The sequence below is a fragment of the Microcaecilia unicolor genome, chromosome 11 (assembly GCF_901765095.1).
Source record: "Microcaecilia unicolor chromosome 11, aMicUni1.1, whole genome shotgun sequence".
Taxonomy (NCBI): Eukaryota; Metazoa; Chordata; class Amphibia; order Gymnophiona; family Siphonopidae; genus Microcaecilia; species Microcaecilia unicolor.
In genome coordinates, this window is record NC_044041.1 from 82,246,040 (window position 1) to 82,258,288 (window position 12,249).

The following is a 12,249-nucleotide window of genomic DNA, read 5'->3' on the forward strand; positions in this document are numbered from 1 at the left end:
TGAGATCCCATGACACTGTAGGAGGTTTGATGGGGGCATAGGCGGTCGGTGGCCCAACTGTTTGGGGAGGCTAAAGGGGGCGGGGTTATGGGGTGGGGCCAGGGGTGGAGCTTAAATCCATAATTGTCTGATAACACACAGAAAAAAATAAATAAATAAAAATAAAAGTCACAATTAATACCTTTTATTAAATTTAGATATTAGATATGTATCATATGTCAAAGAATAAAGTGGTTGCTCAAAGCATATACTAACCACAATCGCTCAACTGCAAAACACTATGCACAACTTTGTGCAAAAACACACTCAGAACCTTTCTGTACCATAAATATTACACTGGGCAGAACCTAATACACCAATATACCACCCATACGGAAAATGCAGACCGTCAACAATATGAAACAAGGGATCATAATATCACAATTCTCATGTAGAGCCACAAAACACCCTAATTCATGTTTAATGTGGGGTAAAATGCCATAAATAAGTAAATAAACATAAACTTTTAATGTTGAGCACCTGATTCTCAAAGTGGACATATTCCAAACACTATAATGAAAATAAAATGATCTTTTCTACCTTTGTTGTCTGGTTGTCCGATTCTGCTGCTATCTGTTCTCAGTGCAGGTCAGGAAGTCATCCTCCTTAAATATCTCCCTGGCAACCCAGCCAACCCCCCCCCCCTCCCCAGGGCCATGCCAACACGGTAAGCGAGGTAAGCATGGCAGGAGGGCGCCATCCTCTGGGGGGCGCCCCGCCGCACCATGCTTACCTCGCCCTCTTCTCCCCAGATCCTTTTCCTTTTTTTTTTTTGTTTAAATTTACCTCTGTCCGGCGGCAGCGTAGCGTTAGTGAGAAGGAGACGGCGCTCCCCCGCCCCGACGTGTCAGTCTTCCCTTCACTCAGTTCCGCCTTCTTCTGACATCAGAAATGACGTCAGAAGAAGGCGGGACACTGAGCGAAGGGAAGACTGACACGTCGGGGTGGGGGAGCACCGCCTCCTTCTCACTAACGCTACGCTGCCGCCGGACAGAGGTAAATTTAAACAAAAAAAAAGGAAAAGGATCTGGGGAGAAGAGGGCGGGTAGTGTAACGATCGTTTTAGGAGGGGCGGGGCCAACTGCAGGGGGGTGCCGGAGACCCTAGGCACGGCCCTGCCCCTCCCCCTGCTCTCCCAGCAGTGAGGTAAACAAACCATAAACCAATTTCTACAATTGGTTACACAAGGCTAGAGGGCTTTCACTGCAGCTCCTCCTGTGAGGATGGAGGTAAATCAACAATTTAAACCTCTCAGAGCACAGCAGGGGAGGCTTAGCCTGCCCAAGCCTCTTATACCGGGCGCCTATGGATGGGGGGCTTTGACAAAAGCAAACCTCTCATGAAGCGAACAACTAGAGGCTGTCCCGAGATCGACTTACCTTCCACACGGTAATGGTATGCACTAATCGCACTAAGATGAACCCTTACAGAGTTGGTTTTAAGACCAGACTCGGACAAGTGCAGAAGGTATTCAAGCAAGGTCTGTGTAGGACAGGAGCGAGGATCTAGGGCCTTGCTGTCACACCAGACGGCAAACCTCCACCATAGAAAAGAGTAACTCTTTTTAGTGGAATCTTTCCTGGAAGCAAGCAAGACACAGGAGACACCCTCGGAGAGACCCAAGGAGGCAAAATCTACGCTCTCAACATCCTAGCTGTGAGAGCCAGGGACCGGAGGTTGGGATGCAGAAGCACCCCCTCATTCTGAGTAATGAGGGTCGGAAAACACTCCAACCTCCATGGTTCTTCGGAGGACAATTCCAGAAGAAGAGGGAACCAGATCTGACGCGGCCAAAAGGGAGCGATCAGGATCATGGTGCCTCGATCTTGCTTGAGTTTCAGCAAAGTCTTCCCCATCAAAGGTATGGGAGGATAAGCATACAGGAGGCCTTTCCCCTAATCCAGGAGAAAGGCATCCGACGCTAGCCTGCCGTGGGCCTGAAGTCTGGAACAGAACTGAGGGACCTTGTGATTGAGTTGAGTGGCAAAGAGATCCACCAAGGGAGTGCCCCACACTTGGAAGATCTCGCTTACCACCCTGGAATTGAGCGACCACTCGTGAGGTTGCATTATCCTGCTCAATCTGTCGGCCAGACTGTTGTTTATGCCTGCCAGATAGGTGGCTTGAAGAAACATGCCGTTCCGGCGAGCCCAAAGCCACATTCTGATGGCCTCCTGACACAGGGGGTGAGATCCGGTGCCCCCCTGCTTGTTGATGTAATACATGGCAACCTTATTGTCTGTCTGAATTTGAATAATTTGATGGGACAGCCGATCTCTGAAGGCCTTTAGAGCGTTCCAGACCGCTCATAACTCCAGGAGGTTGATCTGTAAACCTTTTTCCTGAAGGGACCAACTCCCTTGGGTGTGAAGCCCATCGACATGAGCTCCCCACCCCAGGAGAGACGCATCCGTCGTCAGCACTTTTTGAGGCTGAGAAATTTAGAAAGGACGTCCCAGAGTCAAATTGGACTGAATTGTCCACCAATGCAGGGACTGAAGAAAACTCGTGGACAGCAGGACTACATCCTCTAGGTACCCAGCAGCTTGGTACCACTGGGACGCTAGGGTCCATTGAGCTGATCTCATGTGGAAGCGGGCCATGGGAGTCACATGCACTGTGGAGGCCATGTGGCTGAGCAATCTCAACATCTGCCGAGCTGTGATCTGCTGAGACGCCCGTACCCAGGAAACGAGAGACAGAAGAGTGTTGGCCCTCACTTCCGGAAGGTAGCTCGTCCCTTGCTTTTGCTGGGGAGCTGCTGGGGCCTGTTGAGGTGCACGCTGTTGACGGGAACGAGCGTGCTGGGGTTTAGCCTGAGCAGCAGGCTGGCGGGAAGGAGGATTGTACCTACACTTATTTGAAGAATAGGGAACTGTCCTCCTTCCCCCATAAAAACGTCTACCAGTTGAGGTAGATGCTGAAGGCGCCCGGTGGGAGAATTTGTCGAAGGCAGTGTCCCGCTGGTGGAGTTGTTCTACCACCTGTTTGACCCTTTCTCCAAAAATGTTATCCCCCCCGGCAAGGAGCATCCGCAATCCATTGCTGGAGCCTATTCTCCAGGTCGGAGGCATGCAGCCATGAGAGTCTGCGCATCACCACACCTTGAGCAGCAGCCCTGGACGCGACATCAAAAGAATTGTAAACACCCCTGGCCAGGAATTTATGACACGCCTTCAGCTGCCTGACCACCTGCTGAAAAGGCTTGGCCTGCTCAAAAGGGAGCTTGTCCACCAAGTCCGCCAACTGCCGCACATTGTTCCGCATATGAATGCTCGTATAGAGCTGGTATGATTGGATTTTGGAAATGAGCATTGCAGAATGGTAGGCCTTCCGCCCAAAAGAATCCAAGGTTCTAGACTCACGGCCCAGGGGCACCGAAGCGTACTCCCTAGAACTCTTGACCTTCTTAAGGGCCAGACCACCACACCAGACTCATGGGGCAACTGAGTCCTCATTAACTCTGGATCCCCATGGATCCGATACTGGGATTCAATTTTTTTGGGAATGTGGGGATTAGATAAGGGCTTTGCCCAGTTCGCCAGCAATGTCTTTTTGAGGACATGATGCATGGGTACAGTGGACGATTCCTTAGGTGGCGAAGGATAGTACAAAAGTTCAAACATTTTGGCTCTTGGCTCATCCTCCGTAACCACAGGGAAGGAATGGCCGTAGACATTTCCCGGACAAAGGCCGCGAAAGACAGACTCTCAGGAGGAGAAAGTTGCCTTTCAGGAGAGGGAGTGGGATCAGAGGGAAGACCACCAGACTCCTCGTCAGAGAAATATCTCGGGTCTTCCTCTGCTTCCCACAAGGCCTCACCCTCGGTATCGGATACAAGTTCACAAACTTCAGTCCGAAGCCGGGCCCGTCTCGACTCCGTGGAAACATGACCACGGTGGACACGTCGAGAGGAAGACTCCCGCATCGGCGGCGATGAAGCTCCCTCCATCAATGTCGTTGGGGAGTCAGCCTGGGAGGCTGCTGACGCAGGTACCGCAAGCGGTACTGGGACCGGAGACCTCACGACGGGCGAGGGGCCAGCCGGCACGTCACTCAACGTACTGGAAGAGAAGGGCGCAACAGCTCCTCCAGAATCCCTGGGAGGATGGCCCTGAGGCTCTCGTTCAGAGCGGCTGTCGAGGAAGGCAAGGAGTCCGGTACAGGCAATGAGCTGAGAATCTGTCCAGGACGCGGAGGCGGTACCGGGATGTCCTCAGTGGAGCGCATCAACACCTCCTGTTTGGAGGGTGAGCGGTCCTCCCGGTGTCAACGCTTGGGTGCCGGTGCCACCGGCGACCCAGAGCTCTCGGTACCGCGTCTGGAAGGCGACCGATGACAAAGTTTCTTTGCCTTCGCACGAAGCACGTCACCGGTACCTCCCGGTACCGAAGAGGAGGACGTCGAATCCAAACGTCTCCTGTGGGCCAGGTCCGAAATAGGTCGATCCCGGGGGGCCTGTACCGCAGAAGCCCTTGAGGCAGGCGGAGACCTACTCGAGGGCTCACCACTACCCGCAGGGGAATGAACAGCCCTCACCTGCACTCCACACCTGCAAGACGAAGCACCCTCCAACAACATCGATACCACCGATGACCTCGGTATCGCAGACGTTGGAGCACCGGCAGATGAGCTGGGTACCGCAGACGTCGACACACCGGACGATGACCTCGGTACCGAAGACGTCGAAGCACCGGACGAGGCCCCGAACAAAAGGTTCCACTGGGCCAATCTCGCTGCCTGAGTCCTCTTCTTCAACAGAAGACAGAGAGTACAGGCCTGGGGACGATGCACGGCCCCCAGACACTGAAGGCATGAAATGTGCCTATCAGTGAGGGAGAGTCCGGCTGCACTGGGTGCCCTTTTTGAAGCCGCTGGCAGGCTTCGAGGACATGGGCAGAAAAATCACGCCGGCGAAGTAAAAATTTGCGATGATGGCTAATGGCACCAAAAAAAGTTAGAAAAAACCCGTACGGGTGGCTAAAAAGGCCGCGCCCGACAAAGAAAGAAAACTTAACGGGAAAACTCTTGAAATAGAGGATTTTTTTTTAAACGAAGACGAACACGACTGAAAAGAAAATTCTGGACACTTCCGAACGGAAGAATGCGGCGAAAAGACGCGAGGGGTCTCCTTGCGGCACAGACCAACCGAAAACAGCCGTCCTGAGCCGCGGAAAAAAGAAGACTGGCGATCACGCTCGCGTTTGGGCAGGAAGATGGTCACGCATGCGCACTGTGCAAGCGCATGTGAGGGCTAGCAAATGCTGTTGCTAGTGAAGATCTCCAATCGGAGGGGCTGCCGTGGACGTCACCCATTCGTGAGAACAAGCAGCCTGCTTGTCCTCGGAGAAAGAATGTCAATAGTGCACTAGGGCTGCCACTGGCACCAGGAGTAAACATGAGCCATGCCAGGGCAATGACAGGTGGAGTGTAAGGAAGGAGAGAGAAGCAGATGCTAAACTCACAGAGAAAACTGGAGGAGCTGTCTGGTGTGGATCACCAACCTGCCCCGTGTACGTAGAAAATTCACCAGGCTCCCCTGTGAGAAGAGAGAAAAAGAAAATGCTAAGATTAGTGAACAGTAGTGGTGAAGCAAGACTCAAAACTCCGAGCAGCTCTTGCAGTCATTCCACGGACGGCAAAGGTGACTGAAATCTACCAGAGAACATGGAGAGGGGAAAAATGAGACCTTGGTCCTTTGTAGCCACGCTGTGCCCTCTAGTTCACAGCTGCTCAAGTCCCTCAAACTCAGTTACTGCACAACGACAAAAGAATACAAAGCTCAAGGTGTGTTTTTTTTAACCTGTTGCTGATATCGCTAACAGTTGTCCAACTCTATTATCAGAAGAAACACATCTCAGACTTGCAAGTCCACCTTCTACTACTTATCATTTCTATAGTGCTACTAGATGTAAGCAAAGCTGTAGTCATTTTATGCAGATACTTTCTCTATCCCTAGTGGGCTCACAATCTGAGATTTTTTTTTTTTTTTAAATACCTGGGGTGATGGAGGGTTAAGTGACTTGTCCAGGGTCACAAGGAGCTACAGTGGAAATTGAATCCACCTTTTTGATGCTGCTTTTAACTCCTAACTCTTATTCACTTGTTCAGAACCCTTATTTTATATCATCCTCACTTTAATTTTCCCTTATCTCTTGTTTGTCCTGTTTGTCTGTCCTAATTAGATTATAAGCTCTGTTGAGCAGGGACTGTCTCTTCATGTTCAAGTGTACAGCGCTGCGTACGTCTAGTAGCGCTTTAGAAATGATAAGTAGTAGTAGTAGTAGTAATCTCCAGGGCCACCGAGAGACTGGGCCGCCCCTGCCACCCTGCCCCTGAGGTCGCCGCCGCCGCTCCCCCTCCACCCCCCCGAGGTCGCCACCACTCCCCCCCAATATCGCCACAGCCACTGCTCCCCCCTTCACCCCCCCGAGGTCGCCACTGCCGCTCCCCCCTCCACCCCCCGAGGTTGCTGCTGCCACCGCTCCTGCTCCCCCCCTCCGTCCACCACCGGGCTGGGCCCCTTGAATTGAAATCGCAGTCTCACCTCCGTGAAAGCAGCGCTGCAGGCAGCAGAACACCTCCCTTGGACCCTCCTTCCCTCCTTGTGTCCCGCCCTTGCGGAAGTTATGTCAGACGAGGGCGGGACACAGGGAGGGAAGGCGGGCCAAAGGGAGGCGTTCTGCTGCCTGAAACTGCGATTTCAATGCAGGGGGCAGACGGTCAACGACGGAGGGCGGGTGGGACTGTGGCACTGGGCTCCCCTTGGAGGCCCGGGCTCAGGGAATTTTGTCCCCCCTGCTCCCCCCTCTCGGCAGCTATGGTAATCTCAGCTCACTGCACTAATCATTAGACTACTCATCCTCCATGTCTCTGCATAAGTACATAAGTATTGCCATATTGGGACAGACTGAAGGTCCATCAAGCCCAGCATCCTGTTTCCAACAGTGGCCAATCCAGGTTGCAAGTACCTGGCAAGATTCCAAAACAATACAATACATTTTATGCTGCTTATCCTAGAAATAAGCAGAAAATGAGTTTGTATGCACGTACAGATCTAAGACAGAGCTGTAAACACACATGTTACTCATACCAGGGGCGTTAGCCAGACTTTGGCGGGAGGGGGTTCCAGAGCCTGAGGTGAGGGGGCACATTTTAGCCCCCCCCCCAGCCACCACCACCAACTTTGACCCCCCCCCTGCCGATGACCCTCTCAACCCCCTCCAGCTGCCAACCCTCCCCCGCCGTCGCCGTGGGCTACCTTTGCTGGCAGGGGACCCCAATCCCCACCAGCCGAGGAGGTCCTCTTCTTCCCGCGAAGGCTTCATTCTGTTTCTGACTTCCTGCACGTTGCATGTGCAGGACGTCAGACTCACAGAAACAGAACGAAGCCTGGCTGATCTGCAAGGCTTCGTTCTGTTTCTGTGAGTCTGACGTCCTGCACGTACAACGTGCAGGAAGTCAGAAACAGAACAACGCCTTCGAAGGAAGAAGAGGACCTCCTCGGCTGGCGGGGATTGGGGTCCCCCGCCAGCAAAGGTAGCCAACGGTGATGGCGGGGGAGGGTTGGCGGGGGGGGGGGGGTCGAGAGGGTCGTAGGCAGGGGGTTCCAGGGCCAAATCTACGGGGGCCCAGGCCCCCTCTGGCCCCACGTAGGTACGCCTCTGACTCATAGGAGCCGACTCTGTGGGTGCTGTGGGTGCTTGAGCACCCCCAATATTGAGAAAATTCCTTGTATTTGTACAGGGAGGGGTTGTTTCCATTGGGCTTAGCACCCCCAATAATTTTCAAAAGTTGGCTCCTATGCTCTGACTCATACATTACTGTTATCCTTGGAGGGAAAGAGGTCTTCAGCCAGTTGGTGTTAGAGACTGAGTGCCCTGCTTTGCATGTCTTTGTCCTCACCTTGCTCATAAACTCCATGACGATGTAGAGACCATTGTGCAGAATGACACCCAGTAAGCGCACAAGGTTTTTGTGTTGCACCTTCCTGTAGCACAAGAAAAAGGCCCAGGAGGAGAAAGACACAAGAGTTAAACATGAGACTCTGGCTTGACTGAGGAAATGTACAGTTGTCTATAGTTCCTGTTTACTAGAAATTGTAGTGGCCAGCCCCCTTCCTGCATCTATATCAGTCTACAGTCCTCTACCCCCAGTCAATCAGGTTTTGAGGATTATATGCTTGCAAATGCAAACATATCTCAAGCATATTTGCGAGGAATATCACAAATTTGGCTGGTGGGCATGGATAATGGTTAACGACAAGTTTGGATACCAGTGATTTTAATTCACAGGGGAGACTGATTTCAAGGGTATATGGGGGTGCATCTGAACAACAAGGTATATGGCTGAGATCACTCACAGAGAAACTGGAACAGACTAAATGTCTCAAATTGTCATTTGCATAACTTTAAACTCTGGGTTCAGGTTACACACCAAGTGCACTCTTTGGGTCCTGCACAAGGATTCAGATTTCAGACTATCCCTAATGAATATGCTTACTACATCAATAATCTAGGTTCACAATCTGAACAGAGAGCTGTAATTTACTGCTCTAAATAAACCTCTGTTAAATAAAGATTTCTTGATTTTTACCTTAAATAAATAAAAGATTTCTTGGTAATGAATATGCTTGAGATATACGCATGCACTGTCTCCAATGCAAATATATCTCATGTATATTCATGAATTCTACCCTGAAAATCTGACTGGGTGAGAGAAGGCCTGAAGGAGCAATTTGGGCCTCACTGGCCCAGCCTAAATTTAAAAGAAGTGCACAATCCAGGGCTTTTTTGAGGGGGGTACTTGGGGGTACTGAGTACCGGCACCTTTTTCATTATCTGCTAAAATTGACCCATGGACCCCAAGTTTTAATGAAAGAGCTCAGGCTCTACACACCAGTTCTGCCTTGTCATAGATTCTGTGACTGGTTGCAGCAGGGGGCCTGGCTATTGTGGGGTGGGTCCCTTAGTGACCACCCCATCCTTGAAGGGTGGCCTGGCGTTTGAGTACTGGCACCTTTTTTGCTAGAAAAAAACGCACTGGCACAATCTGTAAATCAGCTGTGTTTCTTTTAGCAGTTGCTTTCACTTTTGCCATCACAAACAAATAGTGTGCTAGGCTGTTTGATGATGCTCTGTTTATATTTGTCTTTGAATAGTACAAGGGAAGGGAATGGGACTTGATATATTGCCTTTCTGTGCTTTTTGCAACTACATTCAAAGTGGTTTACACAGTACATAGGTACTTATTTATACCTAGGGCAATGGAGGGTTAACTGACTTGCCCAGAGTCCCAAGGAGCTGCAGTGGGAATTGAACCCAGTTCCCTAGGATCAAAGTCTGCTGCACTAACCACTAAGCTACTCCTCTACTCCTCAAGGGATTTACAAGTCCAATTGAAGTTGAGACTCCTGAGGCAGGCGCATTGCAGGCCAAAACATAAGACTGCATTGAGTCTTGAAATCAATTGTTAATAGATTTTATAGATCCCTATGGACTGTATGGTGTTTAGTTGACTTATCTTTGGGTAATTTTAATAAACACCCCTTGGTTGGCAATTCATTGGTCGATCCCCTTTTTGTTCTGTTTACCAGCCTGTATTTACACATCAAGGGTATTGAAAATGAGCTCAAGTGTCCATTCTCGGTTCTGGGTGATGACCTACGCACATTTCTGAGGAAGGTTTCAGACCATCTACTTGATATAAGAGGCCAAAGATGGAGGAAAGATGAGATAAGGCCTCAGAGCAGGAGCACTGCCTTCAGACCATACTTACGTCATGGCAGCTGTCTCAGCGAGGAAGACTTGTGCAGTGACATCACACTTAATATTTTTTACAGCTACCTTCTGTCCCATGTACTCTCCCTGCAGCACAGCTGGTTGGGGGGGGGGAGGGGAGAGAGAGAGGAAATGCAGCATCAGGCTGATGTACCCATTCAATTGATGGAATACTGCTGGGAGGCCTGGGCCTCCTCTAACAAGCCTCCCAGACTGATGTCAAGGGTCAGAGAAAGCTGGAAGCCCACTGATGTGCTCATCACAGCATGACCACAGTCGAGTTATGATACATTGTCGCAGGAGATGTAGTAGTTATGCAGCTATACTTTTCTCTCTGCTGGTGTGATTGTTTTCTTTTTTATATATTTATTGGCTTTCTTTTCCATTTTCTCTTGTAGTACCCCTTGCCAGTCAGGCAGTCAGGTTTTCAGGATATCCACACTGAATATGCATGAAGAGATTTGCATATAATGGAGACAGTGTATGTAAATTATGACTGGCAAGAGGGTACTCCAGGCAAGGGGGTACTCCAGGACCGACTTGGGAAGCACTGATCAATGTGCAGACTTGTGAACAGTGCCCATGTTCTGCCCAAATAGGAAAAAAAAGAAATATACACTGTACCTGAACTAGCCTTGAGCTACTAGTGAAAGGCATGGTGAAATCTACATGAATCTAAATGAAAGACAGTGAAATGATGTCCGTAGAGAGTCAGTGACTTGCCAGGGTTGGGAGTCACAGGCAAAGGAGGAGGCATCTATGAGTCTGAATTTGAGTGGACGTACCAGGTGGGAGTTACCTCTGGGGAAAAGGAGAGTGGAAGGATACTACAAAGTGTGGGGTTGGCTTCAGCTCAAGATTGGGGCAGTTTAAGGCATGAGTCAGGTGAGGCACTGGCTTAGGGCGCCAAAGCTCAAGGGTGCCCAAAGCCTGCCTCATCGGCTCACCCTTCAGTGTAGTGAGATCCGGTGTCTTTGTTCTTGTAAAAGCTGGCTTAGAGTACTACAAACCCTTCAGCTGGCTCTGGGACCAGCCTCCCCCTACATTCAGGGAACTCTCCTCTGGTAAGAGGAGCTTGGAAATATTTTTCAGAGTCAGAAGAAGCTGTGAAGTGGAAAGAGGAGAAGTAAATAAAAGGATTCCAGGAGTCTCAGCTGAGGTGAGGAGCCCTGAATAAAGAGCTAAGTAGCTGAAGAACAGAGAGGAAATCAGTCTACTGTAGACACACCACGGTGCAGAAGCAGGCAAACATCAGTGTCCTTTAAACTGACTTTGTTGTTTTGTTCTGCCTACTGCCTTTGAAGATACCAGATGGACTTTATGCATTTATTTCTTGAATCAACCAATAAAGATATTTTGTTTAAATAGGGGTCAATATTCAAAGCGATTTAACCAGCCAGATATGGCTCCTGGCTGGTTAAATCATCTGCTCAGGGCTAACCGCTAACCACTAATTTTCAGCAGCAGTTAACCAGTTAGTGCTGCTGAAAAAAAAAAAAAAACAGCACCAAACTGAAAACCAGGTATTTTTTTTTTTTGGGGGGGGGGGGGGTATTCCAGGGGTGAAGTCAGCACATGCCCAGTTAAGTACCCGATATTCAGCACTTAACTGGCATGGGGAACCACATAAAAGTCAGTCCTATCTTTATGTGTTGTCCCATAGCCGGTTAAGTGTTGAATATCACAATTAACCGGCTATGCATTAGCTGGCTTTGCCAACCCGGAAATTCAATGTCGGTGCCCAAACATGACCCGGGATTGAATTTCCAGGTTTAACGCTAGCGGTAGTCAGCAAAATGTATCTGTCCCATAGTTTTTTGGTATGGACAGTGGAGTTTGTCGAAGTGACTGTGCCTTGAAGACAAGGAGGAGACACATCTGAAGACTGGAATGTACATCCAGCAAATCAGGCCATGAAGAGCAATCTTCCCCCAACCCTCAGGACGTTCCTGGACCTGCAGTGCCCAGTCACCCAGGGACCAGCTGCATATATAACATCTTAATTAATCTTAATTAATAAATCAGTATGTATGCTGAGTATGCTTATACCATGGATGCCTCTCACCAGTAATAAGTTAAATGGGAGACACTGGTTTCTCGCTTGGAGATTCCTCTCCTGTGAATAACTCACCTCCAAATTCACCTTCTCCGATTTTATCTCCCAGGCTCAAGTGCTGCATGTTCAGTAGCCAGCCAGCTAGGAAGAGAAGAAAGGGAAGTGAATGCTATATCAGGAAACTGAACCACAGACAGTCGAGGTGAGTGGAATCAGCCACATTATTACTACATAAGCAGACAGAGCTACAGTTTCCAATGTTAATTTAACTGATTAACACCAATAAAACACCATGATGCAAAAACAAAAAAACCCGTTTACTAAGTCACACAGCAATGCCGACACAGCCCATTCAAAGTGAACGGGCTATGTCGG

At 49.8% G+C, this 12,249-nt stretch overlaps 1 protein-coding gene across 3 annotated transcripts in view; it reads right to left on the reverse strand.

The window, feature by feature from the left end:
* Nucleotides 1-12,249, reverse strand: part of MATK (megakaryocyte-associated tyrosine kinase) — a 64,351-nt gene that overhangs the window by 16,147 nt on the left and 35,955 nt on the right. For 2 of the 3 annotated variants that reach the window (XM_030218393.1, XM_030218394.1), the window contains exons 7-10: nucleotides 11,950-12,015; nucleotides 9,817-9,916; nucleotides 7,945-8,029; nucleotides 5,505-5,578 (exon numbers count right to left, since the gene is read on the reverse strand). In XM_030218393.1, the coding sequence (XP_030074253.1) occupies nucleotides 5,505-5,578; nucleotides 7,945-8,029; nucleotides 9,817-9,916; nucleotides 11,950-12,015 (325 nt within the window). The remainder of the gene's footprint in view (nucleotides 1-5,504; nucleotides 5,579-7,944; nucleotides 8,030-9,816; nucleotides 9,917-11,949; nucleotides 12,016-12,249) is intronic. The other variant, XM_030218395.1, reaches the window with a different exon arrangement.